The sequence below is a fragment of the Falco cherrug genome, chromosome 9 (assembly GCF_023634085.1).
Source record: "Falco cherrug isolate bFalChe1 chromosome 9, bFalChe1.pri, whole genome shotgun sequence".
Taxonomy (NCBI): Eukaryota; Metazoa; Chordata; class Aves; order Falconiformes; family Falconidae; genus Falco; species Falco cherrug.
The window spans coordinates 7,948,682-7,967,317 of NC_073705.1; the positions used below are offsets into that span (position 1 = coordinate 7,948,682).

The 18,636-nt window shown below is 38.7% G+C and overlaps 1 protein-coding gene across 1 annotated transcript in view; it reads right to left on the reverse strand.

Annotated features, from left to right (window-relative positions):
• Nucleotides 1-18,636, reverse strand: part of MED27 (mediator complex subunit 27) — a 94,091-nt gene that overhangs the window by 25,487 nt on the left and 49,968 nt on the right. The window contains exon 4 of the mRNA XM_055720715.1: nt 3,139-3,232. Coding sequence (XP_055576690.1) covers nt 3,139-3,232 — 94 coding nt within the window. The remainder of the gene's footprint in view (nt 1-3,138; nt 3,233-18,636) is intronic.

Here is an 18,636-nt window from a genome sequence, read left to right on the forward strand (position 1 = left end):
AAAAAGCGCAAAAATCTAGGTATTTTTCATTATTTAAAAATCAGTTTGTGTTTTCTTAAGATACAAGATGAGGTTTATGTTATTTACAATTCCTGGCATTTGACCAACAAAATCTCACAAGAACCTTAAGGAGTCTGCAGTTCCCTCTGCTGCTGCTGGAAATTAATTTTGCGTAACACTGTTATTAAAGCTGATATAAGTCTATGTTTAGTCTTTTTCATGCATAGTGCGATTAAAAGATTAATTGAAAAATCACTAGTGAAGATTGGGATTAAACAGCACCTTGAAATGCCATGATAAACTGCTTTTAAAATCAGTGGAGGATTTCACACAGCTCTGAAAGGTATCAATTATTTATGTGTTTGGTCTGTGTAGCATAAATCCAGACTAATGAGGTACAATTGCTGTGTATAAATCTAAAGCATAAACCCCCCTCCTTATTGTCTGGAGGAAGTAGCAACCTCAAAGGACCAGGAGGCAGCAACCTTTCAAGACACAGCATTCATGCTCTCAGGAATAGTTTCTTTTGCTTTTTCCTTAAAGTTCTCAGCTAATGGGAGAGCTGTACCCCAGTTAAGGAGAACCCAGCTCAACACAAAGGTTACTTGCTAGACAATTTTGACCAGCAGGCTCACACAGCTCCTAATTATTCCTCTTGAAACACTGGATGAATCTGAGCCCATGACAGTCCCACCTCTACAGCTAAGGACATATGCCGATTTCCATGTGCACATGAAATTGTAGAGTCTGGGGCTGAAACTTTCTGTATTAGGTCTTTAGCCCTAAAGATGCTGTGTTTGGCAAAGTCTCCAGCTATTCTGAAACTTCAAAAAAAATCTCACAGGCACTCCCCTTTTCCCTTCTTCCCCATCTCCTTCCAATCATTTGCACATTCTTAAAATATATGTAGTGCTTACCAGTGCCTTTGAAGACAAACACATGTTTTTTCTGGTAAATGGAATGATTGAGTTTAAAGTGGTTTTAATATAACAGACAGACCTCTGTGTCAAAAGATCTTCATAAGCAACGGCAAGTATGACACGAACAGTGAAAGGATGAAAATGGTTGAGATAATACCGTTAATTAACTCTGGGCACACAGTATGGTTGTGAAATATTTTTAAATAAAGTAAGCATTATCTGAACTCCTTTGGTATTGTGGTAAACCATGCTGCCGCCAGGGAGCAACTCCAAATCTAACTTGAGTGAAGTTCAGAGTGAGAAATCACAAGTATTGAAGAAACCTCCCTTCTTCTGGGGGAGGTGCTCTTCACACTGCCTGTCCTGCAGCACCTTCCACTGACTGATTTGTGGCTGAAAACAGCAAAAGCTTTTGTAGCAGTCAGGGCCAGATGGAAAGTGCCATATTGGCAACATCAACTGAGACAGATGGGAAAGAGGGAAAACCTGCCTAGAAGAAAAAATGATAAACCAATCACACAATCACATACAAAAATACTTTAAAAACAATCTTTTTGATCTCTGATCCAAGGAAAATATGCATACCAGTGGTTCAATACAGGGATGCTATCTTGCAGCAACAATAATGTCCTTGATTTAGAGCAACTACAACATGGAATTCACTAAACAACTACTGCTGTAAAAGGGGCTTCTTCTACAGTGACCACCCTTCCACCCCACCTTACTCCTTATCATTACATCCAAGGTAATTTACCTAATTTCATAACTGTGCCTGAATCTCAAAAAGCATCATCTATTTTCTGACCTCAAAAAGCCATTAGAAGCGGAAGGTACTTACTACATGCAAAGAGGGGCTCTGAGAGTAGGGAAGGGGTTTCAAAGTAAGGAAATAAAACCAGACATTTTTCTACAGTAAAACAGTTATAAAGTCAGCTTAAGAGGAAATGCAAAAGCTTCCGAGACTTATAACCTCTTAAGACTGCACTGATGAACTCAATTCTTTTCTGGAATATATTGTTCCACTTGGTGAATCCAACAATTGCAGATTACGTTTTAATGCCAGCTGTTTATTTTAACCTCTGACTCAGTTAATCTCTTGCAAATTTGGGGCTGTTCAAAGAAAGTTAATAATGGGATGCTAGAGAGTTGATTAATTAAAACTAAACAGAATCACAGCTATACTGACTAAAATTAACAGAACCTTTGAAAAATACAGACAAAAATCTAACCATAATAGTAGTTTAAAGTCAAAAAACTCTAAAAGCAATATAAAAATCTAAGCACCAATATTAACATTGACTTATATTGACTCAACAATTTTGTTTTGACAAAATATCTGATTTTCAGATTAATTTTACCATTTTCTTGGGAACAAGAAATATACACACGTGTACACTACACCCAAGCCTGTTGTAATAGTCTAAGTGAGAAAGGAAAAAATAAGAGGAAGTGCTATGAGAAAACCAAGATGGAAAAGACTGATCTGTCTGGTCTCAGCTCTTGACCTGGGTATACAGTGTATTTCGAGTTTTATTTAAACTTTGGCAAAAGACGTGACTTCTGCCTTTCACCCTCCTAGAGGAAAACTGCCACGCTACACACTCCACTTCCATGTTGCCGTCGTAAAAGTAAAAGCTTTAACGTCTTCTCTTGCTATAAGCACAACAGCTGCCTGTGAAAATTGATGTGAACAACAGGTTCTTCTGGAATGAAATCTTGCTTGGTCAGGCAGAAATAAGTCAAATGTATTGGACTTGTTTATCTCTAATCCAGCCTTTACTGTTCGTTTACTTTGAAGGCAAATTCTTGACTTCATCACAGAACAGAAATTCACTGACCCAAGAACAATTTGAACAAATTTAAATCATATTGGTTTCCTCCTCCTTTTCTGCCTCCTACCACTCTTTTCCTTTTTAATTATCATGATTAAGACTCACTCATTGCCAAGACTGTGGAAAAACACAGTGAACATCTGAGTTTGCGCTCATATTTCTACAATCACATTTAACAATAAAAAGTAATAGATCTTTCATTTAAAGGTGAAATTTTGTTCATCACTCATTTGCCTAAGAGCAAGAAAGATCCTAAATTGCTGTGACAAATGAAGAACAGCATGTTTCTGGGGAAGAGCCCCTTTATCTTTAATAACCTGCATTTTAGAAACAGTAATTCAATCTGTTAAGAAATCGATCTCAACAGATTAAAGGATCCAACTTACCAGAAGCATCGCAGAGGTTCCATTTGGCCGGGATAGCTGGATAGACATTTCAGGGAACATCCTGTCAATTCGATTGATCACATCATCAACGTATCTACCAAACAAACCAAAACAACAGAATGAACACACATGCTCTTTGTCACAGACTCAGATTATGCTCCGTTTTACCAAGGTCCACAGGACTTTCCTGAATTAACTTCTCTTTGGTATCTGCATATTCTTCAAAAACGCATGCAAGCATAACTCAGAAAGTTACGGATAAGAGGAAACAAACCAAAGCCCCATGTAAGTTGATTTGAAAATTACTTTTCCCCTAAAAAGATGCACTCAATTTTTAGTCCAAGTCTGTCAGCCTCAAACTCCTGCCACCGTATTGCTATACCCCTCTAGGAGTCAAAGGATACCTTATCAAAATTCCTTGTCCAGTGTAGGAATTCACAGCATGTCACCTTCTCACTCACTCTCTCTCTCTGATAAACTAAACAGATACACGTTTTATCAAAGTCTTCAGACTGTTCTTAGGGGGGGTTTGTTCTGAATCCTTCCGCTTTATTTCATGCACCGGTGACACTGAAATTGGCCAGTACATTCCAGGAGTTCCTCCAGGGTGGTCAAACACAGAGGTAAAATAACATCCTTTCTGCTGGGTATGATCCCTCTACTTATGTGAGCCACGGCAAGCTGGCATATGGTTGTCTGGGTTCCTGGTATCATGTTAAGAGCTGATGTCCATTAACAGTGAAAACTTCCTTTCGGGGACCTTGTTTCCCAGGACACACCGCCCCATCCCATGGGCATGTGTCACATCCTTCAGCCGTTCCCCTGGACACATTGAAATGCGCAGTGTAGCAGTTTATGTGACAGTCTGTATCATCTGTGCATTAATTCCTCCTCCCATACTACTTTCCAGTTCTCCCGAAGCATGCAGAAGGGAGGAGCACTACTGCCTTGTTATCAGCCGCATCTACAAACTCTGCCACTTGATCAGATCCATGAACGAGTTTATCGATTAAACTCTTCCCATGCTAACCTATGGGCTCTGAAGAAACGGTTTTGGAAAAACTGGTTGCCCCACTCAGAATAACAGTAGAACTGAAAACATCTAGTTATTTCCCTGTAACCTGTTTAAATAAAGGCAAAAAAAGTTAAATTCTTGCTCTTCAAAGTTATTCTGTTCTACTGTTAGTTGTTATCCCTCCCCTCTGAAAAACGGAGGGTGCTACGCTCCAATTGCTATTTTGCAAAGGATTAAAAATCATCAGAAAAAATAAAATAATATCAAGGAAGCTAAACTTACATGGCTGGTAAAGTCAACCCACTTTTGAAAGCAACAAAAGAATGAAATTAGTTATGACAATTTTGCATAAAAATCTTAATCCGCACTTCTTGTGCAGAAAAAAGTTTTCCCATTCACTTGAATGACTCATTAACAGCTTGCTTGCTGATAAGCAAAGTCAAAACATCCATAAGCCAAGAACTTCCTTAGCACAGTGGAAGAGCAGACGCGTAAGACAGAGCTTCAGGATGAGTAAGCTACACATTGACAGTACGCACCTAACTAATTTTAAACATTACTGAATCCTATACTTTTTTTATATAGCATGAGACTTTATACTATTCCGTAAATGCAATTACTCCAGGCTCTGCAAATAATTTCAGCTATTGCTTGTGCGTGAACAGAGACAACTGATTGTGAAACAGGCAAGGAAAGATTCCGTGTTTCTTGATTATTTTGTGGTTAGGGATGTGTCTTATAGCCTTGCATGCTATGACACAGATTATTGCATAACATCTCTAGTTTTCCAAGTTTGGGGCAATAAGAAATCAAAAACAAAGAAAAGATGAAGCTGCATAAAACAAGACACTGAAATAGTCTATAGGCATTAAGGAAGGAAAAATCAAGTTATTTTAAAATCATATAACCAACAGTTGGACTTGGGCATTTAATCTGCTTAGGTCCTTTTGAAAAATCCCTGTGGACATGCAGATTTACCCTTTGAAAATGTGATCCAGGCTGGCTGAAGTTAATCAATTTTTCAACTCTTTCTTAGATATGATTATTTTTTAAATGTAAAACTTGTCCTGATCACATGCCTTAAAACTTGACCCAAACCCAACTGTCACCCTGTACTACCAGAGCAATGTAAAACAGAACAGGGAATTCACAGGAAGCTCATCACAAGCCAGTCCTTTAAGTGAAATCATCCATACAGTAAAATATAAATCTTCTGGTTTGTATTAACCAACTTCTAGAAAGAACTTAAAGATTAGTTACTACGATACTTCGGAACTTAGAAGCCTGTTAATTTTGTACCACTCTTCATAGGTCAGCTGACAAAAAAAAAAATTTAAGCCACATATTTAAGGAAATATAGCATTTTCCTTTGGCGAGGTTCAGCAATTCTACCAGGACCACCCAACACCGGTAGCCTTTTTCTTCTCTTTGCAGTCAAAAGGATGTCAGAGAATATCCAACACCGATAGATAAAAGAGCATCAATGTACATATCACTGTTTTGCCCCTTTGCCTTTTTTCAAGTGGACATCAGGGCTTCACAAGGACTTATCAGAACAGAAGGATTCTTCAAAGATGCATATATAATTACTAAATTAGCCTGACTACATGGCAGCCTCAAATATGAAATGACAAACAACCTAATCCAAGGCAAAATTCTTCTATAGATATGCCCTTCAGAGAGGACATCTGGTAAAACATCTTGCAAAGGGATGGATATGATAAATCAGATGCAGCAAAGTAATGTAAAAGTGTAACTGGTGATGACTTCAGAGAAAACTGAAGAACATATGATAAAGACAAGATAAAGTGCACTCTTGAGGCTGTCTGGAAGGAGGGTCAGAGAAAAAGCTGCTGTCTGGAACTTACTTTGCAGAACTGAAATACATTAATTTAGTGCCAAAATAAGCAGAGTCACAATCTACACATCTCTGTCCAATCAGTTTTAGCTCAAAAATATGATAGTTCCTATTTATGCTACAGAACCTCTTACGCTGTCTTGGAGAAGCGTGGCACTTAAGGAAAGTCTAATTTTACTTTGCCAATAAGCACTTCTAACTTTTAATGTACTTACCACGTCTCAGTTTTCTCCTACTTACAAAAGATGCTGGTTGGAACAAGCATTTACAAACCCAGAAGAAATAACTCAAAGCGGGGAACAGTAAATGGAAATAGATTTGCTCAACATTTGGCATATCTTAATGTTAAGAAAAAAAATTCACGGAATTCTCAGAATTGAATACAAGCTGAAATTATGTGGCGGTAGCTTCTCTTCTTGTCCTAGAACAGGCATTGTTCCACCTACGAAGGGCTGAATACAATGTCTAGACAAACTCCCTCCCCACTGCTTCTTTATCATGCGAAGGATGCTCAAAAAGTCCACTAAAGGTCACACCCAGTAACCCCACATTCAATTACAGCACGGTACCTAAACTCTTTATAGACAGAATTTGTCTTACTTATTCTTCTAGGCCTCAAAAGGCGATACATTAACACCTTATAATTGCAACATCCTAAGTTAGACCCATTCTATTCAAAAAAGCTTCAAGAAATTTCATCGACACCTGCGTCCTAATCCAGATCTGTACGCAGCCCAGTCAGAAAAGAGTGACAAACTGGACCAACAGGACTTCCGACCATTAAATCACATCAAGTACTAAAGCAATTTTGCTAATGTAATTTTACTGCTCGGAGGGAGGATATTTAAAGAAGCTTCAATAGCAGGCTTGTACCAACTTTCCTCTCCCATTTTTTCTCTTCTTTCTCTCCTTCATGACACAGATTCATGATTTTTAAGGAGGATTTCAAATTGTATTTTTGAAAGAAAAATCTTTATTTGAAAAAATAATAATAGTATCATTCAGGGCTATGCATCTCAATGTGCAACTGAACCAGCCAGTAAGATCAGATCTGATATCAGATTCTCTCCAAAGCTGTCAACCCTATAAATCGTTATTTTCATTTTAACGTAGTAGAATACCTTTTTTCTACAAACATGCTATATTAATACTGCAAAAGTCAAACCACAACAATCTACTTCATGCATATTAGCAAAAACCAAAGTTAATGCAAAATGTTACACTCCAAATGAGGTCTTGTTATGAACATACAAAAAAAAAAATCAACATTAGAATAAAGCAACAGAGATTCTTTGAAAAATCTCTCTGCCATCGTGCCAGTAAGCGTGTACATAAATCCTTTAGTCCCTGTTAGACGAACAATGCCTGGAACTGACAGAAACCATTTTTGAAGCCAGTTCAAAAATACTGTTTATAAGAGACTAAATGGTTATGCAAAATGCTAAATGAGAAGTTTCAGACTAAAACATCAGGTTGACAAGGTAGAAATAATTCAGGAACCATCTTGGTAGATAAATGGTCTCATAACATCTCTTCGATTCATGTAAAGGCCCCCCAAAAGACAGTAATACAGAAAAGTAATTCATTATAAATGCCTTCCAGTTCCACACTGGACAGATGGCTTAGTTCTCTAATGTGACCTCTCTTTTTTTTTTTTTTTTTTTTTTTTCTATTTTTACTGGATTAGATCCAGCAATCCAATGTTAGTGTGATGTTTAACAGCTTAGACAAGATTTAAATAGCATTTATCCCACACAGTGTTTAACTTGCATGCTGTTCATTTTTCCACTCAATACAACAATTTAAAGACATTTACCAAGATTTAGAAATATAGATATTAATAATAATTTTTGAGGAGGTCTTTCAGAAGAAAGAAGATATTTGCTAAAATGATCTTGGGGAGACAGAGGAGAGAGGGGGGAAAATACACATTTGTAATATAAAAGAGCATACTCCTCCTTATTTACTCAGTGGAAAACACCAGATATGAGATGAAGAGAAACTCTACGATTCTGTTGGAATGTGGATTCATGATATTCTGGACAACACAGGGGAAACTCTCCACAGATTCTCTCACTTACTAGCACAGTATTTACATGCTCCCAGATTTTATTTTTTTTTTTCCAGTTACTATTTTCAACACAGCTAATAATTTCTTTTCACATGTCTGGTATTTCAGAAACATGGGCTGGCCCTGCAGACTCTTACTAGCATATGCAGTGTTTGCTAATGAAGGCATCAGTGCAAAGAGCTTGCCTGCACTCTACCAAGACCTAGGCAACAGCTATTTTTCGCAGAACCAGGCTCAATATATTATTTACAGCTTTTAGCAGTGGCAGAATTTTAAATATTACAGATTTTCTAAAGAGCCTAAATAATTTCCAGGCAACCTGATTAGATAAGTATTTTTTGAAAACATACAAGGTATTCACAGTTCTAGGATGATTTATTAATCAGTGAATTAAAGTTTTAATCTGCTTCAGCTACCTGCTGAGCAAATCTCTGCAGGTAGCAAATTCAAGTTGATAGAAGGCTTTTCAGAAGCATCAGTTAACAATAGTTATTGAAACGGTGACCTCTGCCAGCTTTTGTGCAATGACACTTCCTGCTTGGATAAGCAAGGAAGACTGTGAAAAGAAATTCAACAACTCTCACGCTGAGAAAGTGTCTTAAAGCCTCAAGACTAAATCAGACAGCTGGCACAAACCATGACATCTACACATCAATCCTGCAAGTCTCTGCCTCTTTCCTCACATTCCACAGGTTTTACTGGGATTTTTTAATCATTAATTTAGGCTCTTACTCTTTTCTTCTGTAGATCTTCTATAACAATGCTCCAGTTTCCTGGGTCCAGTACTGAAATCTCTTGCTTGTTTTGACCAACTTCGCCAACTACAAGCTTCCTTGCCAGGCTGTCTTCTCTTACAGTTAACACTGTCTTCTTGTCCTCTCTGAACAAACTGTTTCAGAAGCTTCCTGTTTCTTCTCACGCAATTTCAAAGTTTCTGTTGGTGGAAGACTCCAGCCAGACTCCTCCTGGCTCACCTTTCCTTCTGTTCCCTTCTCCTCTGCACACTAACTCTGTCTCTTCTACTCCTTAAATGCCTCTGTTCCCGCTGTAAAATCTTTATTCACAACACATTATGAAGAAAAAATGTTGCCTCTTTCAAATAACTGACTCCTAACGACCATGAGATAAGCTGAGGGCCGAAGGGACAAACTTGAGTCTTCTCTTGAGTTATACACAGTTCTTCAATCTTGGGGCTACAACATATGAGCGGTACAAGGGAGTTTCGGCCGTGGAGTGTCTCGGTAACAGGAACCCACAGGTGTGGAAAGATGCAAGCCAGAACGTGTGGATTGTATTGCCAAGATACCTTGAACAAAGGTCCTAACAAACGAATTTGCTAAGATTCATACCAACTTCACTCCATCCTGCAGAGAAGTGAGACAACATGAACCCGAAAGCGCTGAAAGATTAAACTCCAAACCTGAAAGGAGACAGATTTCCACTTATTCTTGCAAGTCAGCTTGTGTTCAACTTTGCTATGGATGTTATTTTGGTCATAGAGGAAATACATTTCATTATTGAGTGGATGCAAAAGATTAAGTTATATGCCTAAATAGTCTAGAAGTGTTTACATATAAACACAGGGTGGTCTGCTTCAAAAGCATATGCACATATAGCTGTATCAAACACTTAACCATCTGCACTTCTCACTCACAAAAGGCCAAACCTGGTACAGCGCTTAAGGATGCATGTGAAGTCATTTGGACAGTTCTCTAGGAGCCAAGACAGAGTGTTTAAGGTTGAATTTACAAAGACGTTTAGAAACCTGAGGCTGTGATTCAACAATGTTCAGTCTTCAGCACCAATAGTGACATAAGGCACTGACACATCCCTCCCGCACGCTGCAGCATACAGCCCCCTCAACTGTGCTGTGCTGAAGAGCTGGATCACACAACTGATCTGGCTTTAAAAAAAAAAAAAAAGTAGAAAAAAAAAAGAAGAAAAATGTATTAGTTTAAATCTAAACCGGTTTCATGATTCAGCTCCCTGAGTGGCTGCACACACTGTGTTCCAGCACAACTCCTGCTGGGACCATGCATCATGGGCCAGGAATACTGAACACTGGAGTCATCCTATTACAACAATAAAGTATTGTTTTATGATAAAAAGTGTTATTCTATTGTTTATACAACAAAAACAATTCTGAGTTCTTCAGTGCTATTGTGAATCTACTGACAAGTGATGTGGTGTAAATCTGCAAGGAATGTCCTCAAAGGTACAAGCTGACAGTGATGGCACAAATGCATGCAGGTTCTCATGCTGAATGCTTATGAAAATGCAAACCTGCCCCTGACTCAGTCTCTGGACATCTGCATGTCTACATTAAATATGAACACCTCTTTAATGCATTCTGAAAACACATGCTGTCACTGCATAGATTGGTTTTTAAGACAGAGCGAAAAGACATCTGCTCGCAGTATCAAATTCCAGTGCACCACCTTAAACAGCGTAACTTTAATAAAGAAAAGTTCAAATTGCAAATAGAGACCTTGCAATCAAATTCCCATAGATATTTTATTAGACTGTTGAAATAACTTTCTTTGTACTTATGTGGAACATTCTTCAAAATGCTTTTAATTCATAGCAATAATCAAGAGAGGAACATGGATATTAGATTGTGTGAAAGCTGGTTAACAAAACAAGCATGCATCTACTTTACAGTCATCACCAGGATCTTGTCTGAGCCTGTTACTAGTCTGTGCTTTATGGAAAACATTAACTCCTTTATTCATACCTCGACAGGAAAAACAGAATTTCAGAAGCAAGACCTCACAGCACACATGTATCGTTCGTATTTCCACATTTTCATGAAACTGGATGTTGCTCTAAAGCCCAACAGCAAATGCTAGCAACAGTAACTTTCAGGGGCCTGGAGGAGAATGAGAATATTTCATCAGTGTTCATCTACAAAGATGGTTCTTGAACTACTCCTAAATTGTCAAGCAATTTGTGCCACACCTGTTAGCCTAATTTGCACACGCACACACATTTCCATACAGTAAATCTGTGCCAAAAGTCCTCAGGAGAAACTCAAGCCAAGAGACCCAGCTAGCCTTTAGAAAATAAAATAAAACAAAATGTTTGCACAAGCTACACGCAGTTCTCCCCCATGGGGTTTCAGGGATGAATAATCCCCACCTTCTCCATTACCTGTGGTTCAGCAGAGATCATACGAGGTTGCTTGGGTCTGCACCAGGAGGTGAAACCACGGCTCCTGCACTCGCTAGTCAATCACAGCAAGGGAGAGAGGATTAAAGGCTGACATGCTGATGTTCAGTAAATACCAGACAGCGCTTTGACAAAGGCCTCAAAATAACACACCAAATTCAGCCCTGCTTCCAGAAAAGATGCGATGGGCTGGTTTTCAGCCTGCCTGCCCAGCCAGATTCCCAACAAAGTAAATGGGGCTCCCTGCAGGTGGGAAAGGTCCCACTGTGCGGGCAGACTGCCCGACAGGATCCCGACACGGCACATTACTCCACGCCGTCGTTCCTGAATTCAGTCTTACAAAACTAGATTTCAGTACTTGATGTTATTTTCAGCTCTGCTACTGAAGAATTACTTGAATAGCAAAGTCTTCTCACTTACTTTCTTTGTGTTTTATTTCTCCCTCAACAGAGAAGAAATGGCAGTACTTACCTCCTTTTATGAAAAGCAACAGATGATGCATGATACCTATCATGTATTCTGTTCCTATCAAAAGCTGTGAGATTTTACCTTTGGGTGGAGAAACTGATGAACAGGAAACATAGCATGTTGTGCACAGTTAGACCTTTTTAGACACTATGCTTGACCATAGGACAAACACCGCTGAAAGGAAGAGATCCTTCTGAACATTTATGTTAGGCACATCAAGTCCCAGAACTTACTGAAGGCAACATGATTTCCAGAAGATGGGAGGAAGGACAGGAGGATTAAGGCTATAACCCTCTGGAGAATGGCTAAGATACCAGAACAGGAGAGCAGAGTTGACCATTTCATAAGACAGGTTTTGTTTGTATCAGTTAAGTTACCAAAGCCCTGACATTTTCTGCCTTTAAAAAAAGCATCCCCTACTTAACTCACACTCTGATGGTTTGCAGGCAGTATCATGTGGTTTTAAAACATTATTTAAATTTGCAATGGATCAGCACTCTGAAAACCTGTCTTGCTGGAATTTCTCATCCTTACCATATGTTTCTTTTAACTTCACCTAAAAACACAGTAACTTATCATCCCTGCCACATCTGCATCCACATAGCATCAGCACACGTATCAGAGGTTCAGCCTTCGTTATTTAATGCATGTAGGGTGTGTGATGTTGTACAGTTATTAACACTATCATATCTAATGTTTCATGTCCTGTTAGAACCTACTGGGATGAAGACATTCAGCTTCTACGCAAAATAGCTTCATTCCTACAGATCCAAGCTAAGTGCAGTGCTATTACCCTACAACCTGCACCAGGCTCTTGCGTATTTTGCAAGATTTCCCAAGCTCGTAACCATGCTAACATCTAAACAGTGTCCTGGTTTCAGCTGGGGTAGAGTTATTTCTCTTCTTAGTAGCTGGTACAGTGCTGTTTTGGATTTGGTATGAGAACAATGTTGATACCACACTGATTGTTTTGGTTGTTGCTGGGTATATACTAAGTCAAGGACTTTTCAGCTTGTTAGGCCTTGGCAGTGAGAAGGCTGGAAGGGCACAAGAAACTGGAAGGGGACACAGCCAGGAGAGCTGACCCGAACTAGCTAAAGGGATATTCCACACCATAGGACATCATGGTCAGTATATAAACTGGGGGGGAGCTGGCCGAGGCCAGATCATTGCTACTGAGGGACTGGTTGAGCATCAGTCAGTGGGTGGCAAGCAACTGTACTGCACATCACTTAGGTTTTTTTCTCCTTTCCCTTTGGATTTTATTCTTCCCCTCTCCCTCCTTTTCATTATAATTGTTGATATTATTACTATTGTTTTGGGGGTTTCCTCCTATTTTGTTTTAATTATTTAATTGTTCTTATCTCAACCCTCAAGTTTTGCATTCTTTCCCCATTCTCCTCCCCATTCCTCTAGGTGGAGGGGAGCAAGCAAGTGGCTGCCTGGAACTTGGTTTCGCACCGAGGTTAAACCACGACACGTGTTTAAATAACAGAAGTGCCTGAAGGAGAAAATTAGGGAAGAGAAAAAGCACAACCAAAAAACCCTCATCATAGACATGAAGGCGTTAAAAATACGGCCTCTGTCATTGCATTCAAGCCCTCAGTGTCGTATTATCATATTTCTAATTTTTTTCCTTTAAAATTATGTTACTCTTACAGAAAAACATGTTGAAATACATAGGACTAGGAATCAAAGACTCAGATTTTACGCTTCACCAATAGACTTCAAGCAGTCACTCAAAAAGAGCATCCACTTCAAGATCTAGTGCTTTATTAAAATTATAAACTATGGCAAAAAGACAAGAACTAGCACTAGTTCTAAGGGTACTTGGAATACTTGATATCAGCCTTTAAGGACACTTAAGATCAATTTGTTCTTCTGTAATTAAGAGGGAGATAAAGGTGAAGGAAACAGAAAAGATGAGATACTGTAACAAATGATCGCTTGTACAGCCCAGTGCGATTTATTACAGAAACTTTTACCAAAAACCCATTTCAACTTTTGTGATCACCTACTTTAAATATTCTTGAGGGAATGTCATAATTAATCCTGATTTTCTTCTCTTCAGGATTATGCTCTGACCAAGTATTTCGATCTGCCTGTGATACTACAGAGATAAAAATCTATCTTAAAACTCAGAGGTTTATCAAAAAACTCCCTCAAGGTCATCTTGACAATCCAGTATGAAAACTGCATATAACAAGTACAATTAGGCATTTATAAACTCAAGACTCTCCCAGCATAAACACTTTGGAGAGAAGCCCTTCAAAATATTATTTTCTAAAAAATACACTTTCATCACTTCTGCCTCCAACATGACAAGCTGTTCCTTCGGTTGGGATTTTTTATAGGGCTCATGGAAATTAATTGCATGGCTTCCGCTGAAAGTCAGTGTGGGGGAGGAGGGCTAATTCCCTTAAGCAAATTTTCTGGAAAAAAAAACAACCCCAAAACAAAAAACAACAAAAAACAACAAAAACCAAAACCCAAACCAATTTCTCTTAACAGAGTTGGTTAAAGGAAGGGGCTTATCATGGCAGTTAGTCTTGGACTTGCCAAACACAGTCCAGACACCTCGGCAAAGTGACTGCAGAAACTTGCTGCACCTTTCTGGCCATCTTCCCACTCTTGTAATCAGGTTCCCTCTCATTTGTTATTTCCTTTCACACACAAGGATCAGGTGCAACCACAGCGGAGATTAGACAAGCTTTATGTTCACCGTGGGTTTTTAAACGCTGGAGTCTCCGCTTTGCCTGTGTTCCTCCCCCGTGTGGAACAGGCAGAGCAGAGTTTAAAGTACTTCACAGGGCTGAAACCTGGGCTAAAGCCAAAGCACCACCATGGCAAGCCCATACAGTTCTGCCCACGAGTATATTCTTACACCTGCATCACTTCACCTGCAGAGCTTCCCTAAAAAACAAAACACGAAACAGCTTTTATGCCAAATATATGTAAAGCAGAATAACTCCTTCAGCACTACTGTGTCTGGTGCCATCAGGGAGAAACATGAAGCCTATTAAAAAATAATACAATTCTGTTCATTTAAGTACACTAACAGAGAAAACTGCTCAAGTGAAAAACAAGGAATGAAGATCTCCTTAGGTAAATACAAACATGATTATTAACACTGCCCAGCTTTGTTCCTAGATACGTTTTGCTAATTCTGAGCATCCACTTCATAAATATCGAGTTCAAAACTTGTAAAAGGCAAATTCCTTTGAAGACTTTTAAGTTGGTTACCCAAAGTAAAGAAATTCCAAATCGTCACATAATTTCCAACAGTAAATAGGTACAAATTAAAACAGGAACAGTCTCTATGTGTTCACAGTCCTTAATTAAAAAGAAAAAGGAACACAAAAAGACAGACTGCCCACTGCAATGTGAATGAGTGACATGAAATGATCCACCACTGGATGGGCGCATACATGGTCACAAGCAAGAACTCAGACTCTGCCAAAGAGCATCTCAGAAGTTCTGCTACAAAAGGGACAATAAAAGATTTCTTGCAGACTCTGAAGACAATACCAGACTGATCAACCTTTTCTAATCAGCAGCCTGTCTCGCCTGTCTGTCAATGACAGTGTCTCCCAGCAGGGAGTGGTTTATTATTCTAATAAGATGCTCCAATAAAAAGAGGGTCAGCTATGAATCACTACCATGAGAAGATTTAATTAGATTTTTACACGGACTGAAAACATTCCCTGCACACAGACAAAATTTTAAATATGAACATAAATGATAGTGTATTTTAAGGCAAGGTTACTTTCGGGGTTTTTGTTTTAAATTCACTTTGTATTTTTTCTTTTCTTGAGATGGCTGTTTACATTCACAGTTACACTGTCCAAGCTTAAAGGTTTCTTGTGAAAAAGAGTTCAATCACTTTTTTTGCTTAAAAACTCTCTAGGCAAGTCTTCTGAAGTATTGCACCCAGAGAGCTCTGTATTTTCCTAGGAAAAGGTCTGATGATAGCATAAACAAAGAAACATATCCAATTAAAAAACAAAAAACAACAAACTCTGCTTCATCACAGAGTAAGTTACAAAATAGTTCGATATCAAACATTTACAACATATACCAATGTATTATTGTAGTACGGCGTTTTAATGAAATATGCTGTATAAAGAAGAGAATGAGACTTAGCTATATCAATACATACAGGTGCAAACTACCTGTATTAGCAGACAGAACTTTCACTACCTGTAACCTTATATCAAAGATTTTTCTAAAGGCAACCAGAGGAGAGCTGAAGTCAACCATGAGGGGCTATTACAGCTATTTCGATCGTTAGGAAACCGTTATCTCAAATTCATGCCACTACCAGGATGCGGGTTCACCTAGTTACAAGACAGCAAATTATACGATTAATTATCTAACATGTAGGCTACTGAGAGTCAACCGGTTGAAGCGGATCCTTTCCAGAAACAGATAAAGTATTACCAAATCGTGTCTATCACCTCGAAAGACTGTCCTGCAGTTATTTTTCTAAACATCAGTGAATTTGCAGATGTTCCAAGGGATCTCTCCATTCATGCTCACTTTGCACTCACTGTATTGACATGCATTCCTGTATTTGAATTGTTTAATCTCCTTCACTTTTTGCCTAATTGCAATGATGCAAGTGTTCTGTAGACTCAAAACACTTGCATTGATCTAATGTCAGACACATTCTTAATAGCACTTCACAGGTATTTTTAAAAAGGAGACAAAAATATTAGCCATTGATTGTATTGTATAACTATTTGACAAAAGACACGAGACAAACATTGCACATCATCTCCAAAAAGGAGGCATGAAAAGGGGAAAGCAGAAAAAGAAAGCCTGACTGAAAACAAATTAAATGCAGTTACATCCTCAGCTGCACTACCAAGAGGTGCGCTACTTTGACTTTCTGCAACCCATCCCATTATAGCAAAAACAGGCTTCTTTGTAAGCTGCACCTACTGAGAAGTCTGTAACAGCACAAGACAGAAAATATGGGCAAAGGGTTCATTTTACTATTTTCGAGGGCTTAAAAAAAAAACCCAAACCCTAAAACATTAGCTTAAATCCGTGTGTGTACACACATCTCCCAGTATCACAGGGCAGTCAAGTAGCACTTCCCACCCTCACGTGCCACATTAACTCAGTGCTAATTGACACAGAGGCTCTACACTCAAATCAGAGCTGATTTTTTCTCAATATATCCTATCCTTCACATTCAGGAGATGGGAATGGACTCAACTATCTGGACAGAGCTTATGCAAGAGAGAAAACCCCTTTCTTGAAATTCTCTGAATGAACCAACCAGAACAAGTTAACAGATAAGGAAATATCTGGAACTAAGGGCCATCCAGCAACGAATTTCTCTGTGTAGCTTGTTTACACCCACATTTTAAGATGTGTGGTGAACAACTCCAGCAGAAGGTATTAGAGAGATTTGCAAAACGCAGATCTTTAAGATCCAGTATATACTAACACTTTAGCAAAGCAATTAATAACAAAGGCAAACTGGTTCATTTGCATAAGACCTGGCTGGCAGAGGATGATGCCCAAGACAATAAAAATTAAGTGGCTTAAATACATACAGATGATTCAATCATGATACTGCAGACAGATGCACAAGTACATAGCAGGAAAGAAAGAAGAATATTAGGCTTCAATATCAGAATTTCTGTCCCCATTGATGACTTAATAAAAACCAGAGGGAAGGCAGCAATTGTGGAACAACAAAAAGAAATTAGTAGCAGCAGATAATATTTTAGCTGTACTAGCAAAAATTGTAATTGATTTTCTGTCTGTGGTGTTAAAGTTGCTATCTTTGCACTGAAAATACATTTTCATTTTAAAAGCATACTCACATGTAAAAATAGTTCTACCTGGCATTTTCTGTCAACAAGCTCATTGTACAAGTGGCATGCAAAAGCCACCATTGCTCTGTCACGTCAAGAAATTCATTTCACTTCCTTAGAAATACCTAAGATTAGATAGCATTAGATGTGCTTATCTGTTTTGCTGTAAAATCACATTGTTGAAGTAACCTTGTCTAAATAAAGAACAACTTTCAAAACAGAAAGGATCACAGAAGCATCATCATATGAACTGATTTAAGCCAAATTTCAGATTAAAAAAAAATAATACAAATATTATTTTAAATCCCAAGCAGTCCTCCTTGTAGCACTTTTTAGTTAATTCATCTGCTTCTTGCTGGGTTTTTTGTTGTTGTTTTGTTTGGGTTTTTTAAACAGGCTACTATAACCTACATTACTACTGAACGTATTTTTCCTAAAAATACCCGCCTTCTCCCACCATCAGCCACCCCCCATCCCCTCCTTAGCACAGAGTCACATTCAGTATGTGGGTTTTCAGCAGATCTGTTTTTAAACAGGAACAGCATTAACCAGACCTTTAGAAGCAGGTGAACTGCCTTGATGATAGCTACAAGTGTAGTCCTCCATCCCTGGAGGTTTTCAGGATTCAGCTGGGCAATGTCATTGCTAACCTGGTCTAGCTGTGACAAGAGACCATCTCTGAACAGGACTGGATAACCTGCTGAGGTCCCATCCAACTCAGTCTCCAACTAGAAATCAAAGAGGATTCAGAGTTGAGGGCCTGAAGTACCCACTGCCATAGCAGACCGTTCCATCAAAGTCTGCTTGACTACAAAATTACAAAAAGCTACAGTTGGCAGAGGACTAGCAGAGGCGGCACCTGAAGAATGAACATGCAGGAGCAGCTGGAGGGATTACAACTACAGAGGCTGTTCGGTGCGCTCAGTGGACAGACTGCACTTCAGTAACTGAAACACCAAATCAATAATTACCAAACAGGTATTATTTCTTAAATTTTCAAGTTTATGGGTTACTTGCTAGCAATACCCCTCAACAACATACGGCTAATCAGCCTCACACCTTTTCTTAAAACTGAACCATTAAAAGC